Here is a 22,747-nt window from a genome sequence, read left to right as displayed (position 1 = left end):
CAGCATCAAGTCGAGTTCTGTATTTCGTTTTTGTAGCGACGTATGTGGAAAAGTATTTCTGACAGAGATAGGTTGTTGCGAAAAGCATCAATTCTTTTACGGCGCGTTTGGAAATTTCCGGATATTCATCCATTAATTTTATCCAAAATGGACCAATACCATCATGTGCAAATGTAGATTTTAATGTGGTGTCGGTACGTATGTCTATAAGTTGCTCTCTTTCCTTAATTTGGAAGGTCCAATCCCCAATCCAACCACTGCACTGATTAAAAGGATTTTCAATCCAACTTAAACTATTGCAAGTAGGGGGAAAATACACCAAAAATGTGTTTTGCAAGCTAGTTAAATGTTAAAATATTATTGGTCACTACATATGCGATGACATAAATTCCAAGAAATAGAACATTTTTCAAAATAAGCATGAAGTAGATTCATCCATTTGTAAAGTAAAGCCATCTTTAGCGTGTTTCAAACCATTCTAGTTCCGCTTCGTAGAAATCTGATATGTCTTTAATTCGTCGTATCTGATAATGGGGAAAGGTCAATTTTCCTTGCAAATTTTTCACCGATCATGGATGTGATTAAATCTTTTCCACCAGGTTTAATCAATTTTTCTGCTATCGTATAAACTTCGTCTTGTTTAGCTACGTGCCAACTAATTAAATATGATGCTTTTGGTACATTTTTATTATCATCACGAACATACCTTTCAAAGGTACTTCACAACAATTAATAAATTCCTACTTGAATGATCGGGAAAATGGAGTAAATATCTATGAATTCAATCTGGTCTCTCAGGCGGAGGTCGAGAGGGTTTTTCTTACAATGAAAAACACTTCTGCAGGCGCGGACGGTGTGTCTCAGCACATGTTAACACTATGTTTCTTTTTTCCTCACATTATGCCGTTCCTGGCCCATATCATAAATACTTGTATTGAAACTAATACCTTTTCCTCTTTGTGGAAGGTGGCTAACATCGTCCCTATTCCAAAAATAAAATCTCCAATCTCCTACTCAGCTATGCGGCCTATCAGTTTGTTGCCAACTATTTCCAAAATTTTTGAAAGAATTCTGGAAAAATAATTACGTTAGTTTAGACTTGGTTACGGTCTTGATCCTCACCGATTATTCCAAAACTTTTGATTCGATCGACATTGAAACCCTTATCTCCATCTTGCATTACAGCGGTCTTGGTGAGAATTCCCTCTCACTTCTTTCCCACTATTTAAAGGATAGGTCACAGATTCAGTGATTCTGAATGGTCAACTGTCCCTTTCACAGCCCCTCGTCTCTGGTGTACCGCAGGGTGGTATTCTGAGTCCTATTCTATACAATACATATAGATCTACAATGTCAGAACGCTTGAAACATTGTAATTTTTACTTGTACAATATATCAAATATTTTACAATTCTCGAGAGATCACTCCCTACACATCAATAGCGCTAAAACTACAGCTAGTGTCTTTGGCACGGATCATGTGCGCTCACTTTTAGGCCCATTAACCTTAATTATAGATGGGCCAACAAATTGAGGTACAAAATACAATGAAAAGTCTGGGTGTAATAATGGACGGTCAGCTGTCGTTTACAAAGCATATCAATCTCACCATACAGAGGGCCTTCGCAGCATTAAAGGTGATTTATAAGAACAGGTTTTCACTAAATCAAAATACAAATCAAAACTGCTATGCGACCTACTAGTGCTGTCTAGGTTTAACTATTGCAACACTGTTTATGGCGCTTTTTTGTCAGCGGTAGATGTGGGTAGAATACAGAGAACCCAAAAATCGTGTCTGAGATTGATATGTGGTATTCGTAGCCGTCTACCTATATCATACAAATTGAAAGAAGCGAAGTGGTTAAGCATGGAGAATCGACGTTTATTATATTGTTTAAGTATGTATCACAAAATTATCATCAATAAGTCACCACCATATCTGTACGGAAAATTAACTTAAAATACAGATGTGCATAATCTCAATCTCAGACATAGAGACTTGCTTAAAATACCTGCACACCGAATAGACTCTTTTAAACGATGCTTTTCATATCAGATAGTCTTGAAATACAATTCGCTAACAAATGAGTTTAAAAAATGCGCGTCCAAATAGTTTAAAATCAAATATAGACGATACTCTGGCTTTAGTGCCTGACAACCGTCGCAATTTCAAGCTCTGTGGCTGTCTCAGTGAACTTTTGAAGCAACTGTTGTTTCTTTGTTTTTTTTGCTTCGTTTGATGATGAGCCTGCATTTTATATAATATTATATTTTTCTTTTTTTTTATTTTCATGTTAGGGAAAATTTAATTTACAGTTGTTCTTTTGTTGTATCTAGTTTATTTTGATTTCATTTGATCAATTATGCTTTATTTGATGTAATGTAAAGGTTATGTTTGAAAAGCTTCTCGTGGCGATTTTGCGTCAAACGAAACATCGCCAATTTTCATTTCTATGTATTGTTTTGATGAAATAAAGTTGAAATAAATTATTATTAGGTATTCCTTTTCTGATTTAGTTCAATACATTTTCTTTTAAATTATTATTATTAAGTCCCACTTTTATCACCTCTTGATAAATTTATCCGATAGATAAATGGCGCTCGGCTTGTTACTACCATCTGGTTAATACCTAATACGACATCATTAGCAAAGCTAATGGAAACGGGGCTAATCAAAAATTTTAAAGCGTTATAATATAATGCTTATGTATATTATAAACGCCCAACAAAAAATGCTTCACGTCCTATAAGATCGTAGTAGGCGCTGTAGATTTGCGAAGTGAAAAAGTATTTTGCAGCTTGTGAGAAGTAAAAGGAGTCATCATGAAATGTAGGGAGAGATATGGGTTAGTACTAAGCGGAAGGTTATTGCACACAAAGGACGGAGTCAATGAATTCAGAAAATCTTGCAGCTTATCCTCACTAATAAGAAAAGATCTATTGCCAGGCAATCCAGAAAATCTTCGAATATTATCCCAGATTTCTTTTGCAGTTCTATTTAAACTACTGCAATAATTTTTCCATTTATTCCGTTTCCTTGCCTTCAGAAATTGTTTGCCATAGTCTCTTGCACCAGTTATCCAGCATGGAGTGCTGTTTGTACACTTTAATTACAGTTTTCCTACCTTTAATAATCTTAGTGCACTTCTCATCCCATCAACGTCATTACAGTAGAGATGGTCTATAGACTTCAAAAGCACATTACCATCATGATTATCCTTAGTGAACCCAAACGTAGTATGATGTACCTTAAAGTCACCGCCTATCAAGAGGGGAGCAGAAATAGACAACAGTTTATGGTAATCATCGCATTGCATATTATCTCCATCTTGCCGATAAACCGAGCAAATGAAAACGTCTAAATCAGCTAATTGAATTTCACAAACATTTAAGTTCTGAACATTTAGTTGACAATCCATGTTATTAAACTTTCTTTCCGCTCTGTAGAGTCGAATAATATTGTAACCTTTAAATTTAACTATCGTGTCAGGCTTAAACCAGGTTTCAGAAATAATTGCCACATCAATGTCAAAATCAAAAAGTAAATTGCTCCAATTCTTCTCTTTTTGAGCGCACGGACTGCGCATTCCTAAAATTAATAAATCATTTTATCTACCGACATAGCTCACAAAGTAACGTGGAAGGTTTTGGAGGATTCCTTTGCTTCTGATCACTTTTCTATTTTTGTTCAGTATCAATCTTCCGTTTCTTTATTTCAAACAATCTATCCTTATAACAAATGGAATATACGTGGAGGTTTCAAAATTAATGGCATGCGTCGGGTTTTACAAAATACATAAAGTGAACAGTACTATGTTAAAATTGAATTGGCCTATTCGTACTGGCCTCGAAGCAAGAAACCCAAACATTCTCAAAGATCCATTGACAGTACTGACCCATATACTAGGTCATTCTACTCATTCAACTCATTAGGTCATTGTAAAACGGCCCCAAGTTATTATAATGGAAAAATCGTACAGCACATTCAAGGAGAGCACATTTTGAAGGGTAACGATAGTACTGTATGACGAAATAGATAGAATACAGCAAAATAATTATACATCTCATACATAACTTCAAAAGTAGCAAAAAAAAAACATTTTTCTTGTACATAACCTCAAATATCTCAAAATCCTGATGTGATGGTCGAATTCCGATTCTACGCAGAAAATTACTTCAGAAATGATTGTCAGTCATCCAACAACAATCAACGCCCCTTTTTTTGCAGATCTTTGTAATTGATGTCGCTTCTGACCAAGTCTACCGCCTACATGCTCTCGTCACACCTTTTATCGCAAGTATGGTGACCTGCTTCTTTCTCATTTATGTTACAGTTTCGGCACACCGGCTGCCACAATGTCCGTTACTTGCACGTTACTTCGGCTGTTCTCACCATTTAAAGGAGCCAGAACCCTTGACTCCTGTAGCAGCTCTTAACATCAATTAATTTTTCAACCATATACGAAATCAACCTCACATATAACCTCCTGAACCTTAGTAACTCTTTACATACCACTTCAATCACACATATCTCTTATTTCTTTTATTTTCTTTCTTTCCTCTGCCGATCACTCTGGGCCCGAACATGCTACAGTGGTGTGTAAAAACCCCAATACAGCTTCCAAGTCGTTCACATCCTCGTCCTCTCTATTCTTTTTATTAAATGCCTCAGTTGCAGCCAACGAGGATTCTTCTCCGATTTTTGACTAAGTTTTTATTTCCCAGTTTGAGTCTATTTCTCTGATCCATTCCATCACATTCCTTTTTCTAATTCTATCATTTTTGCACTCTTTTTCCTTTTGAACTCATCTCTCGCTACTCCCTTATTTTTCTCCCCTCTTCCCTCAACTTTACCACATTCCTCACAACACTTCCCGTTTGCTCTCTTCCTTTCCTTCGGCCATTCTAGTTCATCCTCCTTTTTCCATTTTCCTTCATCCTTATTCCTTCCATATTCTTCTCCCCTCCTTTCGTCACCTTAACCCTGGTGTCGATCTAATCAACGTCTACTTCGGTTTAAAGATTAAAGGCAATTACTAAATTAAAATTATTTTCATCCATTTCTTTGTAAACAATCTTTAATAATAATACACTATCAATTTTGATATAAAATAAATCTTATCAATAAAAAAATAAAATAAATTAAAACTTTTAACTTGATCCCTGCGATCTATTCATATCGATACCTAAAATATCATAAACGAGAGTATCGAAATTAATCGAACTCGGTAAATTCAAGTCATAACTTGCAGAATCTTCGGTTTGTTCTTCATCTTGATGGAATCTCATTAATATCGACAAACATTGCTGCAAAGCGTCCTTTGCAAAACTTTCCCCTTTCGAACAAAGAACCTGTTCGAAAATATCCGAATCGATTTCGTTCTCTTTGTCGTCGTTATTGCTACAAATTTGCGTGAAAGCTTTTTGGAGGCGCTTCATCGATATTCCATGGGCCGGTCTATGATTTATGTATAAAATAACAAAATCGCGAAATGAAATTTCCGTTAATGATAAACCACGTTGTGTATTGCGATGTTTAACGTCATTTAGCATCGTCTCAATCTAAAAAGTGAGAATTAATAATATAATTATTTTGGTTTCTTTTTGATTACTTCGTATTCTGTTGGGTAAAATCCACAAGCTCTCATTAGATCGGGGAGTTCTGTTAATGCTATATTTTCAGATACAATTCTAGGGAGTTGGGTGTTTTCACCCTGATGAAGGATTTGCATGTAATAAAAAAGATTTTGCATTTCCTTGAAGAGCCAACCTTGACTTCCACCTTCGATTAAGCAATAATATGGGTTGATTTCTTTCCCACCAACTATTTCCATATTTTCGACAGCTCTATAAAGCATCAAAAATGAATTTAAGAATTAATTTTATAAAAATTTAATTTACTCGGGATTTATTTGCCACATTAATACGCAAACATCGTGTCTTCCAGCGGTGAAAATATAATTTCCGCATGAACTAATCATGTATTGTTGTATCTAAAAGAAATTAAATAAATAATTTGTTAAGAAAGATTTAGGGTAATAACTTTATATGGGTGTCCAACTGTTCCTGTATATTTATAAGGATTTCCATCTGGGGGAAGTTTTTGGATCCCGATGTGTTTTTCGGTTGCAAATATTAAATATTTGCCTGAATATTTAGGTAACATCTAAAAGTTATTAATTAACAAGAATGTTTATAAATTATTTTTTTTTTATAAAACTACTTACTGACATGCTTTTAATTGGGGCTTCACTATAACAACCATAAGCTGGCCCAAGAAAAACATGCCGATATAGTTTTTCATCAGGATATAAAATTTTTAATTTAAACTGAAATAAAAAAAGTATTTCTTTTCAATTTTATATAAAAAAAGCTAAAACCTCATCATCCGCAATTAAAAACTGAGTTGTTGTATCAGGAGTATTACAAAAAACCAAGCAATTAGGATTTGCTGATTGGTCGATCCTCTTTCTATAAACTACACCAAGTTCGTTAATACTACAAAAGAAATTAATTTAATTAAAAAGAAATTAAAAGATTTTTTTTAAGAACCTATTTGAAATATCATATTTAACCAAACATTTATCAAGCCCAATTGAATATAATTCCGTTGGAGTGTGAGTTGAAAATATCAAATCGGTTATTTGCTTTGTATGAGCTCTATTTTTCCCAACCATCAACCAAATATCCTTCTCAATATCATAATAAAACAAAAAAACCGTACGATTATTATCGAAGTAAGCAAAATATTTATAACACGACGAATAAATTAATTTCATAATTCTGTGGGTTCCTCTTCTTATTGGATACCCCGGTTTCGAATGTAACAATACAGGCTCCAAAAAGAAAATTTCACCATTTCCACGACCAACAGCAAGGTGATAACCTTGATTAAAAAAAATAATTAATTATAAACAATTATTAATAAATTAATTTTTACATTTTGGGGAAAATTTAATACAAGTTACACTTTTGGACATTAAATAATCTGAACTTTTTTCATCAACGGGAGGTGGGGCCACATAAACAGCACTGGTAGAAGCATCTGTAGGTGTTTGTATTGGTTCAACTGGTATGATCGGATCAATTATCATCGGGGGAAGAACCGAACTGTGAATCATCGTGTGATTGAGGTAATTATAAAGGCTGACTCGACCATTTCTGTATGCTATTGCTAAGTAAGGCCTAAAATTTATTAATTATCATTAATAAAAAGAAACATATTTCAAACCATTTAACGCACTTTAATGTTATAAAAAGTAACCTTAAAAGTAATTTTTATGACATACGTATATTTTGAAATTTCGGTTTTTATCTCAAAAACTGATAGAATCTAGTTAAAATTTCTTATTAATTATGTGTTTATGGATCATTTGGAGTATTTTTGATTAATAAATCAAACTTCTACAGTTATTAGTTTTAGAGTTACTACACGGTAAAAAATAATCCCGGTTATAATTTTAGAGTACAGGTTAAAAATATAGAGTGTTCTTTTTAGAGTAAATTTTATTCTATTATTTACTCTACTTATGGATAAACCCTACTAGAGATAATTTTTTCAATATAGTCTAATAGATTAAAGTTTCCTGTTGTAGATGTACGTTAAACATGCTAGAGTCAAAATTTAACTATTAACGTTGTTGAAAGTTACTCTAAATCCAAAAAAGTCCTAACAAGTTCACAACCTTTCATGCTTGAACACGTGTTGATGTGAAAACAAGGCGTGTTGTTCAGTTTGTTCTCAACGGTATGTAGATATCTTAAATGCATTCAAAGTGCAATTTCCTATTAAACAAGACTTAAATATTATAGATTTAAATCTTCTGATGTATAAGGATCCGTTCAATTTAGCGCAAACGCAATTAGGGGCTGATTTTTATTTGGTATTAAAACATGGATTTATTTTTTAGTTTAAGTTTTTGTGTTAGTAGTTTAAGTGTTTTGCATTAAAAATGACACCTGCATACGATTTTTTTTTATAATTTCAGTATGCTTACTTAAATATAGCGACTTAGTATATATTAATATAGCATAAATGCAATTATTTATTCGATTGTTCAGTTTTTACAATAATAAACCTATTTTGTGAACACTGTCTATTTTCTTATAACTTTATTTAGAATATATCTAAATCTAATTTAGAGTATATTGCTAAAAAATCTACGTAGATTGTAGCATTCTATTAAGAATATACCAAACACTAATTTCGAGTGCATTGTAAAATCTGTATAGATTATAATTTCAACTCTGCCGAGATTTAATATATAATCTGTGTTCACTCATCGTAGAGTTAATAATTCACTTTACCATAGATTTATTTGATCTCTAAAATTTGCTCTAACAACCGATTGAAATATTAACTCGAAAAATGACTGGACCTCCTGGAAACATGTTAGTTATTTTTTACCGTGTATTTACCTGTATAGTTTACCTGTATTGATGACAAATACGTCTATTTTATGGTTTTGGTACTTATTGGGTTCTAACTATAAAAGTCATAAAATTGCGTTGAAATAGATTATCAATTATATCTTTATGGTTCATTTGGAGAAATTTTTATTAATTACTCTAACTTCCATAGTTATTAGTTTTAAAGTTACCATCCTGTATTGATTACAAACATATCTATTTTAAGATTTCGATACTTATTGGGTTTTAACTATAAAACTGATAGAATTGGTTTAAAATAGATAATCTATTATGTCTTTATGGTGCATTTGGAGTAATTTTTATTCATAACTATTACTTCCATCGTTATTAGTTTTAGAGTTACCATCCTGTATTGATGACAAATACGTCTATTTAGAGATTGTTGTCCTTGTTTGATTTTAATTAAATAATTATCATTCTTAGGTTCAAATAGGTTATGTATTATGCTTTTGCGGTCCATTATGAACATTTTTTATTCGTAACTCGAACCTCAATCGTTTCAAGTTTTAACGTTACCACCATACGTTAACAACAAATATGGCTGTTTCAACATTTCAGTACTTATTGGGTTCTAACTATACAATTAATAGAATCCGATTCAAATAAATTATCAATTATGTCTTTATGGTTCGGTTGGAGTAATTTTTATTAATAACTCTAACTTCCATAGTTATTAGTTTTAGAGTTACCATTCTGTATTGATAACATTACGTCTATTTTGAGATTTTGGTTCTTGTGTTCCAACTAAATAAATGATACACTTAGGTTAAAATAGGATTATGATTTTGTGGTCCATTATGAATAATTTTTATTCATAACTCTAACCTCAATCGTTTCAAGTCTTAACGTTACCACCATACATTAACAACAAATATCGCTGTTTCAACATTTCAGTACTTATTGGGTTCTAACTATACAATTAATAGAATCCGATTCAAATAGATCATCAATTATGTCTTTATGGTTCGTTAGGAGTAATTTTTATTAATAACTCTAACTTCCATAGTTATTAGTTTTAGAGTTACCACTCTGTATTGATAACATATACGTCTATTTTGAGATTTTGGTTCTGGTGTTCCAACTAAATCAATGATACACATAAGTTAAAATAGGTTATGGATTATGATTTTGTGGTCCATTATGAATAATTTTTATTCATAACTCTAACCTTAATTATTTCAACATTTAATGTTACCACCTTACATTGATAAGTGATAACAAATATGTTTATTTTAAGATTTCGGTACTTATTGAGTTCTAACTACAAAAGTAATAAAATTGAGTTAAAATAGATTATCAATTATATCTTTATGGTTCCTTTGAAGAAATTTTTATTAATTACTCTAACTTCCATAGTCATTAGTTTTAGAGTTACCATCTTGTATTGATGACAACCACATCTATTTTAAGATTTCGATACTTTTTGGGTTTTAACTATAAAACTGATAGAATTGGTTTAAAATAGATGTACTATTATGTCTTTATGGTTCGTTTGGAGTAATGTTTATTAATAACTCTTACTTCCATAGTTATTAGTTTTAGAGTTACCATCCTGTATGGAAGAGAAATACGTCTATTTTGAGATTGTTGTCCTTGTTTGAATTTAACTAAGTAATTACTATTCTTAGGTTCAAATAGGTTATGTATTATGTTTTTGTGATCCATTATGAACATTTTTTATTCATAACTATAACCTCAATCGTTTCAAGTTTTAACGTTGCCACCCTATACATTAATACCAAATGCGCCTATTTTATGATTTCGGTACTTATTGGGTTCTAACTGTAAAACTGATAGATTTGGGTTAAAATAGATTATCAATTATTTCTTTATGCTTCATAAGGAGCAATTTTTATTAATAACTCTAACTTAAATAGTTATTAGTTTTAGAGTTACCATCCTGTATTGATGACAAATATGTACGAACAATTTTTATTCATAACTCAAACCTCAATCGTTTTAAGTTTTAATGTTACCACCCTACATTAATACAAATACGTATATTCTATGTTTTTGGTACTTATTGGGTTCTAACTAAAACATTCATAGAATTGAGTAAAAATAGATTATCTATTATGCCTTTATGGTATGTTTGGAGTAATTTTTATTAATAACTCTAACTTCCACCTTTATTAGTTTTAGAGTTACCATCCTGTATTGATGACTAATACGTCTATTTTGAGATTGTGGTCCTTGTTTGATTTTAACTAAGCAATTATTATTATTAGGTTCAAATAGGTTATAGATTATTATGTTTTTGTGATCCATTATGAACAATTTTGTTCATAACTCCAACCTCAACCGTTTCAGCTTTCAATGTTACTACTCTCCGATATTTCTGGTGGTTTTTATGACCCTCAGAAACACTAGTGGCAGTAATTATCACCCGGAAAAAGTACCTGGACATGATTTATGATAGGTCCTCCTAGGGAACTAGGTCCAGGGACGCACTTCTTTTTTATTTTATTTTAAATTCAACAAAATAAAACAGAAATGTAGTAAAGAATATAAATTTACTTATACTTAAATGATTTTACAAAAAAAGCAAGTATTAATTTATAATATAAAAATTAAAACATATTTTTTATAATTATCTTATTGTTAGAATTAGTGTGAAAAGATAATAAATTTTATAATAATAATCATAAATTATTTAACCAAATGTACTTTTTAGATAGATTTAAATAAATTGTTGTATTTTCACACAAAGTAATGATATTTAAGTTTTTAAATATTATTTTATTGAAATTTTCGTTAATGTGGACGTGAGCAACTCACGCCAGAGTTTGGGGTTCGTAAACTACCTGTATACAACCCCATCTTTGTTCGTTATATGACTGCAATTAAGTCATAAAAACCACCAGAAATATCGGAACTATACCACTCTACATTAATACCAAACACGTCTACTTTCAGGTTTCGGTGCTTTTTGGATTCTAACTAGAAAACTGATAAAATTGAGGTGTAATACATTATTAATTATGTCTTTATGGTTCGTTTGGAGCATTTTTTATTAATAACTCTAACTTTCATAGTTATTAGTTTTAGAGTTATCATTACATTGATGAAAAATTTATTATTATTACGTCTATTTTGAGTATATAATGATATTTTGTGCGTAAAAGAATTCATAAAAATTGTCATACATTTCAGAATGAACATCAATTCCAGCAACCGGAGTTTCCGTAGTAAGTAAAAGCTCTTCAGCTTCGTTATTGATATAATCGATTTTAACCATATTGCCATCAGCGGTTGCTAAAATATAACATATCATGAATACTTTTTCTAAATAAAATCGCTTTTCTTAATACCAACAATAAAATCTCTCACTATAAAAGGTGTCCGATGTATGGTTGCATCCGATGGCACCATATTTTTGTAAAGAATCTCATATTGTTCGCTAACATCGTTATCATCTTTGCCATAATCAATCACAATTTTTCCTTCGAATGTAGCAGAAGGCGTTCGTTGAATGGGTGAGGCGAGATAATAATTTCTCGGGTCGCGATTGAAACTGATCTTGTGAACACCGGGTAATTGAAAGCTTTGACACCAGTACAACAAGCGGACGTAACGATCGTAAAAACGTATGTTGCCTTTTGAATCACCAGTAACAACAACGCTGAAAATAAAAAAAGTTAATTAATTGAAATTAATTGAAGCAATACTTACCCATCAGACGAACTAATGGTGTTTAATCGAAACACTGTCACTTTAACACCGGTAATAAAAATTTTTCTAGCATCGTACTCATCGTCAATATTGAATTCTTTCTTATATACAGTATTTCCCAAAACTAAAACGTAACCTTCCGTAGTCGAAGCGAAACATTCGTGGCATTCCAATAAATAACAACTATCGGTGATTTTTCCCCATCGGTTTTTATTGCGAATTTCAGGGATCCTCGGTTCAATAAAACTTTTGTTAACAAGATGCTAAAACAATAATTTTTTCTTTAAATATTGTTGATGAAAATTTAAAATTTAATAACCAACGTATTTCATAAAAACGATTTGTCTTTTAAACGTAACCATAAATCGTTCTTGTACTGTTCGATTAAAAACAACCCCAACTGGTTTTCCATAAGCTGGATCTGTTAAATAAGTATCAACGGGTTGATCTGATCCGCTGGACCAAACCCATAATTTTATAATAGCTGGCATATCGCTGGTTACGCTAACGATGTATTTTCCGTTTGGACTCATCGTTAAAATTGCTGTCCCACTTCCTGGATTTGCGTTAAAAATTGTGCATACAGGTTTACTTAAAAATAGGTAATGAAAGAAATTAATTAAAAGGTATTTAATTTTTACTATTTCCTCATTCGCCATACTATTATGCTATTTTCCGGACCAGAATCGGCGGTTACTAAATATTTTCCTTTTAAATCCATCGAAGCTGATGTAATTGAATTTTGCTTTAAATAAAAACAAAAAATTAATTATTAAGTTATAATTTTAAGGAATCGACGCTATACAGGGTGTTTCATTAATAATGGGAAATATTTTAACTGGAGATACTTCGTGTCACATAATGACCATTGACCAAAAATAACCGTATTCAAAATCGCACCGTTTTCGAGATGAAGGTCTTCAAAGTTCCAGAAAAAAAAAACGTTTTTTTTATCTTTAAAAAATTAGAATTGTCATTTTAGCACAATTTTTCGATTCTTCAATACTCTTCCTATGAAAATAACATACTATGTTCACCCTTCGTAACGATTAAGTTATTATTTTTCGAGATATTTAAAGTTAAATGAAACACTTATTATTATTTATTTATTGTTTATTTTATAATGTACAAAATTTAAGAAACACTTAACAAATGTTCAATATGACCCCCATTAACTTCAATAAGTTTAGTAATTCTTTCGCTAAAGGATCTTCTAACTTTAAAAAATATGTTTGGGTGGTTGGTAACAAAATGAGCAGAATTAACTATTTGCAGCCATAGTTCCTGACGATTATTTATTTCTTGTGAGTATACCAGTGATTTCATATGGCCCCAGAAATGGAATGTTTTTAATGATGCTTTTGTTATTTGTAAAATAATTAACATTATTTAAGTAGAAAGGTTGCTAATACAAAATGCTACTTATAACATGCGAACACGGTTCGTTCTGCTACTACTCTTCTAAGAGCAGCCAACGTAATAAAATAAAATGTGCAATCTTAACATAAACATCCCCCCTTTGAAAGGGTAAAGACTTTCAAATATACAAAACCAAACGATTGATATAAGGTAAGTAATAAGGTAATGAACTGATACCACTCTCACCACTTCATCTGCTCCAGCATGCGTTGTCACTATTCTTCCAAGTTTCCACTGAAGGGATGGTAGGTTGTCCTCTTTTAGTAGTACCATTCTTCCAATATTGATTAATCTTAAACCATTTTTCTTCCATTTCAAGCGTTGCTGTAGCTCTCCAATATATTCCTTTGACCAACGTTGCCAAAAGTGCTGTCGGATCTGCTCAATACGTTTATGAATGGTAAGTCTTGAAGTGTTAATATTGTATTATATTAAGTGTAATATCCGTTTCAGAAATAGATGTAAAACTTCTTCCAATCAAAAAATGAGCCGGCGTTAACGGATTATCATCAGATGGATCTTCGGAAAGAGGAGAAAGGGGTCTAGAGTTAAGGATGGATTCTACTTGTGTTATATCTAAATGTTAAAATTGTATTACCCATAATCCTTTTCAAGTGACCCTTCACCGATTTAATTCCCGCCTCCCAAATACCACCAAAATGCGGTGAATGAGGAGGTATGAATTGCCAACTTATAAATTGATTTGTCATCTCTTTTGACAACTCATCTGAACTCAATTTAAGAAAATCCCTCAAACTCTTTAGCTCATTACAAACGCCATGAAAATTAGTACCATTATCAGAGTATATAATCTTGGGTTTGCCTCTGCGTGCGATAAATCTTTTTAATGTGGAGATGAAAGCATTTGTATTTAAGTCCGTTACCAATTCAAGGTGAACCGCCTTTGTCGTAAAACATATAAATAAGTACAAATAACATTTTGAAACTTTTGCTCGCCTGCCTTCTTTATTTTTAATAGAAAATGGACCTCCATAATCTATACCCACTATTTCAAACTATTTGAAACAAGTTATACATTTTTTAACTGTTTGCTTTGCCAAATTGCGTCCACCAATTGTCCAATATTTTTCTCTGGTGCTAACTGAGGACCAGCGTGACACAAGTTTAAGTGTTCAGTTTGAAAGATCAACTTTGTGAATGTATGTTTGCTGTGTAAAAGTGCTGGATGTTTCTTTTCATATACGAAATCAGATTGCTGCAATCTACCTCCAACCCTTAGAATTTGTTCATTATCAATGAATGGATTTAATCCCAACAAATTGCTCTTGATATGGATTTCATCTCGTTTTTGCAATTGTTCGATCTCATCGCTAAACGTTTCTCGTTGAGCTATTCTCAATAATGTATTCATAGTTGCATTCAACTCTTCTATGGAAATATTATTTTTCATGCGATCATCTGCAATTTTTTGACAATTATATATGAATCGTTTCACATAGGAAATTACTCTCAGTAATGTTCGTAAGTTTGAAAATCTCTGAAATATTAAAAATTCTTCTACATTGCCTACAAGAACGGTATGAGACTGAACTTTTAATTCTGGTAAATTGTCAATGTTATGATCTTTCGTCTGCAATGGCCATGCTTGACTGTCGAATTCTAACCAACGCTGTCCATTCCACCATAATTTTAAATCCTTTAGTTCGTTTCCATTTAATCCTCCCGTCAATAAATCAGCTGGATTGTCTTTAGATTTAACATGATGCCATTGATCCAAATTTGTAACAGCTTGAATCTCTGAATTATTCTGTTTGCTACAAATGTTTTTAGAGTGCATTTGAATTCAACTACGCCAATACGATTTTTGAATCTGTCCAAAGATAAATTTTATGTAAATCTAAAGTCAGTGACCCCTTCACAATGGTTAACATTTTCGCTAAATGTAAACATGCACATAATTCCAATCTAGGAATAGTGGTTATTTTCAGTGGTGCAACGTTTACGTAATCACCATTTTCGGACCTCAAATAAATGCAACAACCATACGCTTTCTCGAGAGCATCTGCAAATCCATGAATTTGAATTTTTTGTTTGCATTCTCCTAATATAAATCTAGGAATTTCAATATTCTCAATAACCTTTAATGTGGCACAAAATCCTACCCAATCTGAATAAATTTCCATGGGAAGTGATTAATCCCAAGTAACCTTTGCTTCCCATAATTTCTGAAGGAGTATTTTGGCTTTGACTCTAATAGGACTAAGTAGACCAAGAGGATCGAATATTTGACCAATGGTAGATAATATCGTTCTCTTATTTACGTCTTTATAGTGCTTAAGTTTTATTTTGTAAGATAAATTATCCCTTTCATGTGCCCAAAACAGACCAAGTGTTTTCGTAACTTGATCGTTTCCCAAAGAAATAATATTTGACGTGGAATCCAAAGTAAGTATATCACTACACCTTTTCATTATGTTGCTATTCCATTTTGCCAATTCGAAACCGTAAGATCTTAAAATGTTTGTTATTTGTTCGCAAATCTTTGTAGCTTCTTCTACAGAATCGAAACTTGTTATCAAATCATCGACATAAAAGTCTCTTTTAATTCTCAATGATGAATCTTGTAAGTTTTCATTCTCAAGAGCCGTTTGTAATAAAGATCTAATAGCTAAATAAGATGCTGCTGCTGTTCCATATGTAACGGTGTTTAATTCGTAAACTGAAACATCTTTATCTGCACCATCTCGCCATAAAATTCTTTGTAATGATCTTTGACTGGGATCAATAAGTATCTGCCTATACATTTTTGAGACGTCAGAAGTCACTGCAATCTTATGTTGGCGAAATCTAATCAAAATAGAAAACAAATCGGCCTGAATCACAGGACCTATCATTTGAAGATCATTTATGCTATAACCGCTTGAAGTGTTAGCTGATGCATCGAAAACCACTCTATGTTTAGTAGTTAAGCTGTCTGCCTTTTGAACGCAATGATATGGCATGTAATAGGAATAATCTGCTACTTCTGGTTTGTTTATCTTAATCATGTGACCTAAGTTTTCGTACTCAAGAATGAATTAGTTGTATGCTTTTCTAAGAGAAGCATCTCCATTTAATTTACGTTCTAAATTAGTAAATCTATTTAATGCCATGTTGTAAGAATTACCTAGTTTGTCTAAAGAATCCTTGAATGGAATTTTAACGACGAATCGTCCATTTTTATTGCGAATCGTAGTGTCAATGTAGTGCTGATCGCAAAATTGTTTTTGGGCTTAAATTGTCCAGTCTCTCCTAATCGACTAAAAATGTTACTGAAAGTTTTGCGATTAGGTTGAACTCTGTTTGGATACATGTCTTGATATCTTCAAGCAGCAGCAAGGCAGGAATCATTTTCTTGTGCATAAACACAAAGCATATCTCGTATTTCAAGATTAGAAAAATTGTTATGACGTGTCATTTTCACTTAATCAACTTGCTAAATTTGTCAACTATGAGAAACAAACAATGAAAATCAACAAATGCATAAACTGACAGAGCCAAATACACAATACCTGAACTTATTTTTAATATGTCGTACCCACTTAATACCATGAACGCATTATCATTTATCTAAATGATATGCAGAAATGATTAAAGTGGCATTTACTGATCGTGATATTGAGAATAAATGTAATAATCAGTTTATTTATCATAAGTTGTTTTTTAAATTTTGTTCATTATTAATTCCGCCAGTGACGTAGAATTTGAGTGTTGGCCTACCCGGATTTATGCTGTTTAAACTATTTTTAGTCACAAATCCTTCCCAACTTTCTCGTTTTTCTCGAAAACCAAGTATAACACGAAGTTTCTACAAGAGGACCTTATTTTTAGCATTTTAACTGGCCTATTAGGTGATGCTAATTTCGCGCTTGTTAATCAAAAAAGTTCTATTGGTGTTAACACAAGGGGATATTTTTTCTCCTTGCTGTAATTTTGCTGATTTCGGAAAATTTCACCATAAGAAGCATGTAATAATACTAAATCGCCATGTCAAATTTTATTTTCATCGTACAAGTAGATTAGCTTAAAGATGGAAAAAACGATTTTTTTTCAGGAACTTTGAAGACCTTCAACTCGAAAACGGTGCGATTTTGTATAAGACTATTTTTGGTCAATGGTCATTATTTGACACGTAGTATCTCCAATTAAAGTATTTCCCATTATTAATCAAATACCCTGTATACACGTGTCATTTTTGTAGCAACGGTAGTGAAGTGTAGTGGTTGTTTACGGCAGTGTTCCGCAAACTTTTTATGTTCAAGGTACACCAGTAGCCAGTAGTACACCCAGTGGTGGCGCTGCGTACAAGCGAAGTAGGCGGCCAAAATAAGGGGCGGCCGAAACCATGTTCCTCCCAAGCATAAAGAACTGATATTGATCACGACTATCAGAAGTTATTCTTACATTAACTGAATTAAATTTGCCATTTAGAGGAAAATCTGATGTACACTTTGAAAAAAATAACGGAGTGTTTTTAAAATTTATTGAATGTCTAGGTTTATATGATCCACTTCTTAAAAAACATCTTTGACGTATAACGTCTAAAGAGACACAGGTTCATGATTTTAGTAAAGACATACAAAATGAATTAGTAGGTTTATTGGCAGAAATTACTAAAAAGAAAATTATAAAAATGGCAAAAAAGCCGAATTTTTTTCTGTAATCATGGAAACTAAAAAAAAAAATAATAATAAGAAAATATTTGGTGGAAGAACATTTTATTGATTTTATTGATGTAACTGACACTACAGGAGTTGGCCTGGCATCTATATTTTTAGACACAATAAAAGTACTGCCTTTAGACGTTTATAATTGTAGAGGACAGGGCTACGACAATGGAGTCAATATGAAAGGTAAGAATAACGGACTACAAAAACATATTTCAAATATAAATCCGAGAATGTTATTTGCTCCTTGCTCCTGTCACTCCATTAAGATTGTTTTAAATAATGCTGCAGAATCAAATATAGAAATAAACAAATTTTTTGGAATAATACAAACCTTGTATTTTTTTTCTGCATCGACTAATAGATGGTCTATTCCTGTCAAACATCTGACTAATTTAACATTAAAACCTGTATGTTTTGCGAGATGGGAAAGTAGGATAAATGCGATCAGGCCCGTTAAATTTTTGTCCCGTCACTTTTTGGTATTGTAGAAGACACGTCTTTCCTGGGTTCTCATGGATATAATACTAAAGTAGAAGTTAAATTATCAGTTCGTATGCATTACAATAATTAGATATAATGTATAGGGTTTGTCACGACGAGCTGAGTCTATATGTATGTGGCAAACTACTGGCACTATTTTTCTGAAAATTGTGCTGAAAAGGTGCTCGTTTCAGTTATAATATTTTCAGTTTTCTCCAACTTCCGGTTATACTGGAAATGAAACCCAACTTCGTTATTTTAAATGGAATGTACCAATTTTTATAGAATTTTCGAGATCCCCACAAAATTTTAATATAATTTGATATAAGTCATCATATGTCTAAAGTGCACCATTTTTGAATTAGTTCAGTTTTTTCGAAAATTTTTGCAACCTTTCACAATAAAAATAATTTTTCGAAATAACACTCGAGTCTTTCCAAATATTCTCAGGGTTTGCACAGAGAGGACCCATAGCTTACATAACCCTTGAAAAGTATTTTAAAAAATTATCCAGGGTGGCCAAAAATTTGCGCCGAATTTCCCTATCTCAAAAAGTCGAAAACTTCATTTTTCCTCAATTTTTTTCTTCACCAGCGTATTATACGTTGAAAAATAAGGGAACTTTGTCATTACATGCCCATATCTAAAATGTATGGCTTTCGCAGAAACTTGAAAAAAATTAAATTTTCTTGATTATTAGTAAATTTAAAATTATTAGTTGGCTTTGGTTTGAAGCAACCAAACCGAAGAAACAAAAACTATCGTATTAAAACAAATAATTTGATGTTTGCGTAGCAAAAGTATTAATCATGTTCCGTTTAGGATTTAGTTTAATTGTAGAACCTATGGCCAGTTTGTTAGAAAGCCCAAAAGAGTTAAACCAATCGTAGGTAACGAAGAAAATGAAATTACAGTTCTGGGGAAATTACAGTACTTCAGAGCTATCCTGAAAATTCATTATAAGATGCTAAAAGAGATTTGGGAATATCTGAGAAAAGCAATCATAGGATTTAAAAAAAAACAAAACTTTCGCCCTTATTCTTACTCATTGGCACAAAGTTTAAGGCCAGGTGACGATCAAAGGAGAATTGATTTTTGTGAATTTATGTTGATTAAAACACAAGATGAAGATTTTTTGGAAAAAATAATTTGGACGGATGAGGTAAAACTCATTAAATTAAATAATTAAAAATTGGGGTTGCCAAAAAATGAAGTTTTCGACTTTTTGAGATAGGGAAAGTCGGCGCAAATTTCTGACCATCTTGTATAATTTAAAAAAAAACATTATAAGGGTTATGTAAGCTATGGGTCCTCTCTGTGCAAACCCTGAGAATATTTGGCCAGACTCAAGTGTAATTTCGAAAAATTATTTTTATTGTGAAGGGTTGCATCTGCCAAAATTTTCAAAGAACAGTTAGTTATTACAAATAGCGCCTGAATTAGCAAAATCAGTAAACGTACAACCAAACTTCACAGAAATCAGATTAAAACGTCGAAAACGCAATTTCAATAATAAAAACTTTTGACAACCCCATACAAGATTCGTCACAAAAATTTAAAGTTGATGTATATTTTAATTTACTTGACATAGCGATTCATTCAATAGAGGAGCGTTATTAACATATCTTGCCGACCAAAAAAATGAGGACGTCATAAAACAAAGTATGAATTTGGAGATTACTCTTACACATAAAAATAGAAAAGACAATTACGGTATTCAGCTGGGGGAAGAGTTGAGTTTTATTTCAAAACTTTTAAACCCAGGTGATACACCTTGTGAAGTTTTGAAATATATTTTAAACAACAACTTAATTGTTATATATCCAAATCTTTATATCGCTTTAAAAATCCAAAAAGGCGAGAATTTTATTTTGAATGTCATTTATGTTTTGTTATTAATCATTGTTGATTATAGGTACTTTTAGTTCCTTAAAGTGTAAATGAGTTCTTTTGTATTATTATTCTTTGTTTGTCGTGTTAGTGGATCCTATATCCTGAATAATATATAAGTAAATAAAGAAAATATTAAAAAAAATTACATGTCCTTGAAGGAGAATCATTTCTTTTTTCACATAATCATACAAAACTGCTTCATGACTAGCTGTAAAAAATACATTGTGTATACCACCTTCAGTTAAATTCATAAAAGGTACTCTTGTATTCATTCCATAAGTCCACATTAAACTCTAAGAAAAAATATGTATTACATATAAATTTAGATTTCATATAAATAATTACAAATGGAACAACAGTAGTATCTAATCCAGACATAGAACTTTCTGTAATTTCTGTTTCTTCAAGATCAATATCAGAAAGATCAGTTTCACTTTCGCTTTTTTCAAAATATAAGTTATCATCACACCCGTACGGATAACTTGACGGTAACTGAGTGGATTTTTCTTCTGGGATAATCGATGGTTCTTCATCCAGAGTGATTGTAAATCCCCAAGTTGCACTTTTTTGGCACGCTCCTTCGGTGAAAGTATCTTCCGGTTTATCGGCTGCCTCTAAAAATCTTTTAAATAAATTATCCATTAATTCTCGTTGGAAACTATCTTCATCTGAATATTCCCCTTTTTGATTTATTCCGCTAGTCGCAGTAATCAGTTGGGTATTAGTTTGAGTATCCGCTTCTTCATCGTCTTTATTGTAATCTGTGTACTAAGTAACAAAAAAAAAATCAACGAAAAAAGTTTTTAATAAGGATATAACACTTTCTACCTCAGATTCTTCCATTTTTAAATAAATGTAAAATTAATAAAATGATAAGAAATTGTAAAATATTATTGATCAGTGACAATGAAATATTTAATTGAAGTTTAAAATTTTGAAGTAATTGGTGACTATATTTTTTTTTAATGTCAGTCTTATAAATCTTAAAACGATGGATTATCTTCTGCCATTTTTGACATTTATTATTGAATCGATCTCTTTTATTATTGATCCAACTTCGAAAAGAAGTCATCAAGGTAGAGGGAGAGCTTAAGTCATCTTGAAATAACTTGCAACAATGAAATTGCTGTACTCCAGAAAACCTTCCTCATTATCCAATGTAAACTTTGATAATACGCCACTACTAATGCTTTTACTGCCGCGAGCAACATTGACATAGAAACTATTCCGTATTTCAACTGAAAATCGACTCTTGGAATGATTACAACCTTGAATGATGAAAAACCTTGAAAGACCCCAGAACATAAAATAATATAACTACAAGCGAGCGAAAGTCAAGCGAAGGAAGGATCTCATTGCATAGACGATGACAGACGACGCAGAAGAACACCAACTTTGCAACAGAGTTGAGTTAGATGAACACATTCCCAACTTAAACCCGGGATTTTCCACGTAATTAACTCATAACGCCGTCCTCCACGCATCAATTCCCCCTCCTGATTGATTGATAATTTATGCCTAAATGTTGGTGATTCTTGACATTTATAGTTGATCGAAGTATTGGTAGTATTGGTCGAACAAGACATGCAAAGTTACTTTTGAGTGTGCTAGTCACGATATCCAACCGGTTTATGAGCAGTTTTTGCTATAAATTTAATGAAGAATTTGCGGATTTTGGTAACAGATCTCTACAGCCATTGTGTTGAAACACTTCCAGTCCAAAGCAGCGATATAGAGACTATAATTTAATTTCTTAAGGACAATGAACAATCAAGATATTGACTAAATACTAGACGGTCCATAGACGACAAAGTAGTTACCATTAAATCAATTAAATTGTGACACTTTGTTCTAATTTATAGTTGTAACTCTCGAAGTTTGTATACTCAAAAATGTTCTATGGGTCACACGATATGTATCTAGCTAGCCAATAGTTCAATTCCTTCCATATATTTTGTAACTTCATCCTGTCAATTGACATCACTGCAGTATTAATCGTTTCCCTGAATTCTTTTAATGTGTTTGGCAGTAAACAAGATCCTTAATCAGGTGACCTAGGTGACCAAGCAAATAAAGGTAGGTCATTCGCACCAACATAGTTAATCTAGCAATGCGGAAGTTCTTCATTCAGGTATCTGTGAACATAATCCCATGAGGAGGTTCCCTGTTCCTAAAATTTGGAGA

At 32.1% G+C, this 22,747-nt stretch overlaps 1 protein-coding gene across 1 annotated transcript; it reads right to left on the bottom strand.

The window, feature by feature from the left end:
• Positions 1-5,059: 5,059 nt before the first annotated feature.
• On the bottom strand, positions 5,060-21,480 carry LOC111424675 (cilia- and flagella-associated protein 251-like). Its single transcript, XM_023058306.2, has 16 exons — positions 21,392-21,480; positions 20,909-21,331; positions 20,710-20,856; positions 12,743-12,846; positions 12,425-12,692; positions 12,102-12,364; positions 11,741-12,051; positions 11,576-11,684; positions 6,940-7,184; positions 6,552-6,885; positions 6,380-6,497; positions 6,227-6,328; positions 6,043-6,165; positions 5,901-5,992; positions 5,612-5,846; positions 5,060-5,561 (listed from the first exon to the last, which is right to left on the bottom strand). Exons 1-16 carry the CDS (start codon positions 21,404-21,406, stop codon positions 5,151-5,153), a joined length of 3,300 nt encoding a protein of 1,099 aa, XP_022914074.2. The 5' UTR covers positions 21,407-21,480; the 3' UTR covers positions 5,060-5,150.
• Between the last annotated feature and the right edge of the window lie 1,267 nt (positions 21,481-22,747).

This window comes from Onthophagus taurus, chromosome 7, assembly GCF_036711975.1.
Source record: "Onthophagus taurus isolate NC chromosome 7, IU_Otau_3.0, whole genome shotgun sequence".
Taxonomy (NCBI): domain Eukaryota; kingdom Metazoa; phylum Arthropoda; class Insecta; order Coleoptera; family Scarabaeidae; genus Onthophagus; species Onthophagus taurus.
Note: the sequence above shows the minus strand (reverse complement) of the source record. Positions and strands in the feature narration are given on the sequence as shown.